General features: G+C 35.9%; 2 protein-coding genes across 2 annotated transcripts in view; one reads left to right on the top strand and one right to left on the bottom strand.

Moving 5' to 3' along the window:
* Positions 1-252: 252 nt before the first annotated feature.
* On the bottom strand, positions 253-1,100 carry LOC109581912 (sorting nexin-14-like). Its single transcript, XM_019996395.1, has 6 exons — positions 957-1,100; positions 831-893; positions 689-740; positions 530-640; positions 428-478; positions 253-341 (listed from the first exon to the last, which is right to left on the bottom strand). Exons 1-6 carry the CDS (start codon positions 1,070-1,072, stop codon positions 294-296), a joined length of 441 nt encoding a protein of 146 aa, XP_019851954.1. The 5' UTR covers positions 1,073-1,100; the 3' UTR covers positions 253-293.
* Positions 1,101-1,572: 472 nt separating this feature from the next.
* LOC109581823 (uncharacterized) overlaps positions 1,573-2,104 on the top strand; it is a 2,217-nt gene continuing 1,685 nt past the window's right edge. Inside the window, exons 1-2 of the mRNA XM_019996243.1 lie at positions 1,573-1,594; positions 1,649-2,086. Coding sequence (XP_019851802.1) covers positions 1,573-1,594; positions 1,649-2,086 — 460 coding nt within the window. The remainder of the gene's footprint in view (positions 1,595-1,648; positions 2,087-2,104) is intronic.

Below are 2,104 nucleotides of genomic sequence, written 5' to 3'. Positions count from 1 at the left end.
GGTCTGTATTTTAGCATGCTGGTCTGTGTTTTAGTATGCTGGTCTGTATTTTAGTATGCTGGTCTGTATTTTAGTATGCTGGTCTGTATTTTAGTATGCTGGTCTGTATTTTAGTATGCTGGTCTGTATTTTAGTATGCTGGTCTGTATTTTAGTATGTTGGTCTGTATTTTAGTATGCTGGTCCTGTACAGGGACTTTGGCTAAATTTTGCCAATAATGAAAGTAAAAAATCTCCACTTTAATATTTTTTCTGATGCATATACATGACTTATGTTGCATAAAAAGTTAATAATTACTTGTGCCAAGTTGTAATGAATCTTGCCATTATAATATTAAGAAACTACAGGAAGAGAGAGAGAGATGGGGTATAAAACAGAAAGAGAGAAATAAAAATGAAAATAGAAAAAGAATAAAACTCTCGCTTACATTAGACAACGAATTATCAATAGTTTCGGGAACACTAAGATCTTTCCATGGCTACAATAATGGCAAAAGAGAACCCCTAATACATCATCATTAAGGCCTTACCATTGAAACGTCACAATCATTGGGTTTAAGTACTTTATGACGTGAGCAGTTTGCGTTAGAACAAACTGGACACATTAAATCTTTAACTGAACTGTCACCATCTTCCTCTACCTGAAGAAGTATATATAATAATATGCACTTCATTAAAATATTACGTACATTAACAACTGGTCTGAGATGAAGTAAAAGATTAGGAACCAATTTTCTATTCCTAAAGATCAATCAATGTTTAATCAGTATATATAATCAGAGTTTGAAAGTGCACCGGCCTCGCCCACAAAAAGGGAGTATCAATATGTACCTGAACAAGAGATAAGCTCCTAAAACACCAAATCCACAACTCCATAATGCAACAAGTGGCCAACTAGAGAAAGAGGGAGAGGAAGGAATGAGATAAAACAATCTAGAAACATCTGATTAGATATACCTCAACGATAGCAAAGTGAAGAAGATTAATACAACAGAGAGTGAATAGAATAAAGGGTTTGCAGCATCTATGAAGCGAGTGTGGCTAGTGTCAATCTCTTCTCTCCTGGCTTCCATTTAAGAGAAAAGTTTACAAGTTTGCTTGCTGAGCAAAATGAGCTCCACCCATTAATAAAACACATGACACGCCCAGTAACGTTAGATCTACTCTAAAACAAGCGTATTAGTGTAAAAATAATTTATTCCTATAATTGTTTTCACCACCTTGCAAGTACAACTGGGTTCTTATTAAGACTTATGAAGGTTCTCTCAGTCTCAGCAGTCTTTACTGTGCTGTAGTTGCACTACATTGTACATGTATACATGGTCAATACGACAATGTAGCCTACGTGTATTATGATACGTCAAAATAATAGACAAAGTTCAGGGGATTTGCTAGTCAGAAATTATGTTTATTTTAGATGCGTCAAAATCAGTTATATATTCATTGTCATTCACATACAACGATACCACACGCATCTAATAGTTAATCATGAAGTGTCAATGTTATGGTATGTCTCGAACAATGAATTTTGATTTTATAGCTGGGAAGAAGTGCTTTGTCTAGAGCAGAAAGAATGGCTACCCAAAACAAAGAAAGTATGTAAATATTTGGCTTTCTCTTTCCAATTTTTTGCATATTTTTTTCAACAGGGCGTTATCCAATGGATGCCAACCCAATAGGACACTGTCTCATCATCAACAATGTTGAGTTCACTGGTGGTAATCTAGCTGAGAGGGTTGGGAGTGACCAAGATGCCACTAAACTAGAAGAACTGTTTGGCAATTTTCTTAATTTTACGGTAGAATTGAAGAGGAACGTTACAAGAGAACAGTTTGAAACGACACTACAACACTATCAAGAGAAGGATCACTCGGAGTTTTGTACTTTCTTTGTCATTATTCTGAGTCATGGAGATGAAGGAAACATTGTTTATGCATCCGATGGCCAATCAATCAAACTTGACGACATTTTTAAACACTTTTCTGCTGGAAACTGTCCCTCACTTGGTGGGAAACCGAAAGTTTTCATTGTTCAAGCATGTCGTGGGGATCAACATAATAATCTGACATCGCCCGACAGACAAGATGGTGTTGTCTCATATGATG

Source organism: Amphimedon queenslandica, unplaced genomic scaffold (genome assembly GCF_000090795.2).
Source record: "Amphimedon queenslandica unplaced genomic scaffold, v1.1 AMPQUscaffold_13519, whole genome shotgun sequence".
NCBI classification, from domain to species: Eukaryota; Metazoa; Porifera; class Demospongiae; order Haplosclerida; family Niphatidae; genus Amphimedon; species Amphimedon queenslandica.
Note: the sequence above shows the minus strand (reverse complement) of the source record. Positions and strands in the feature narration are given on the sequence as shown.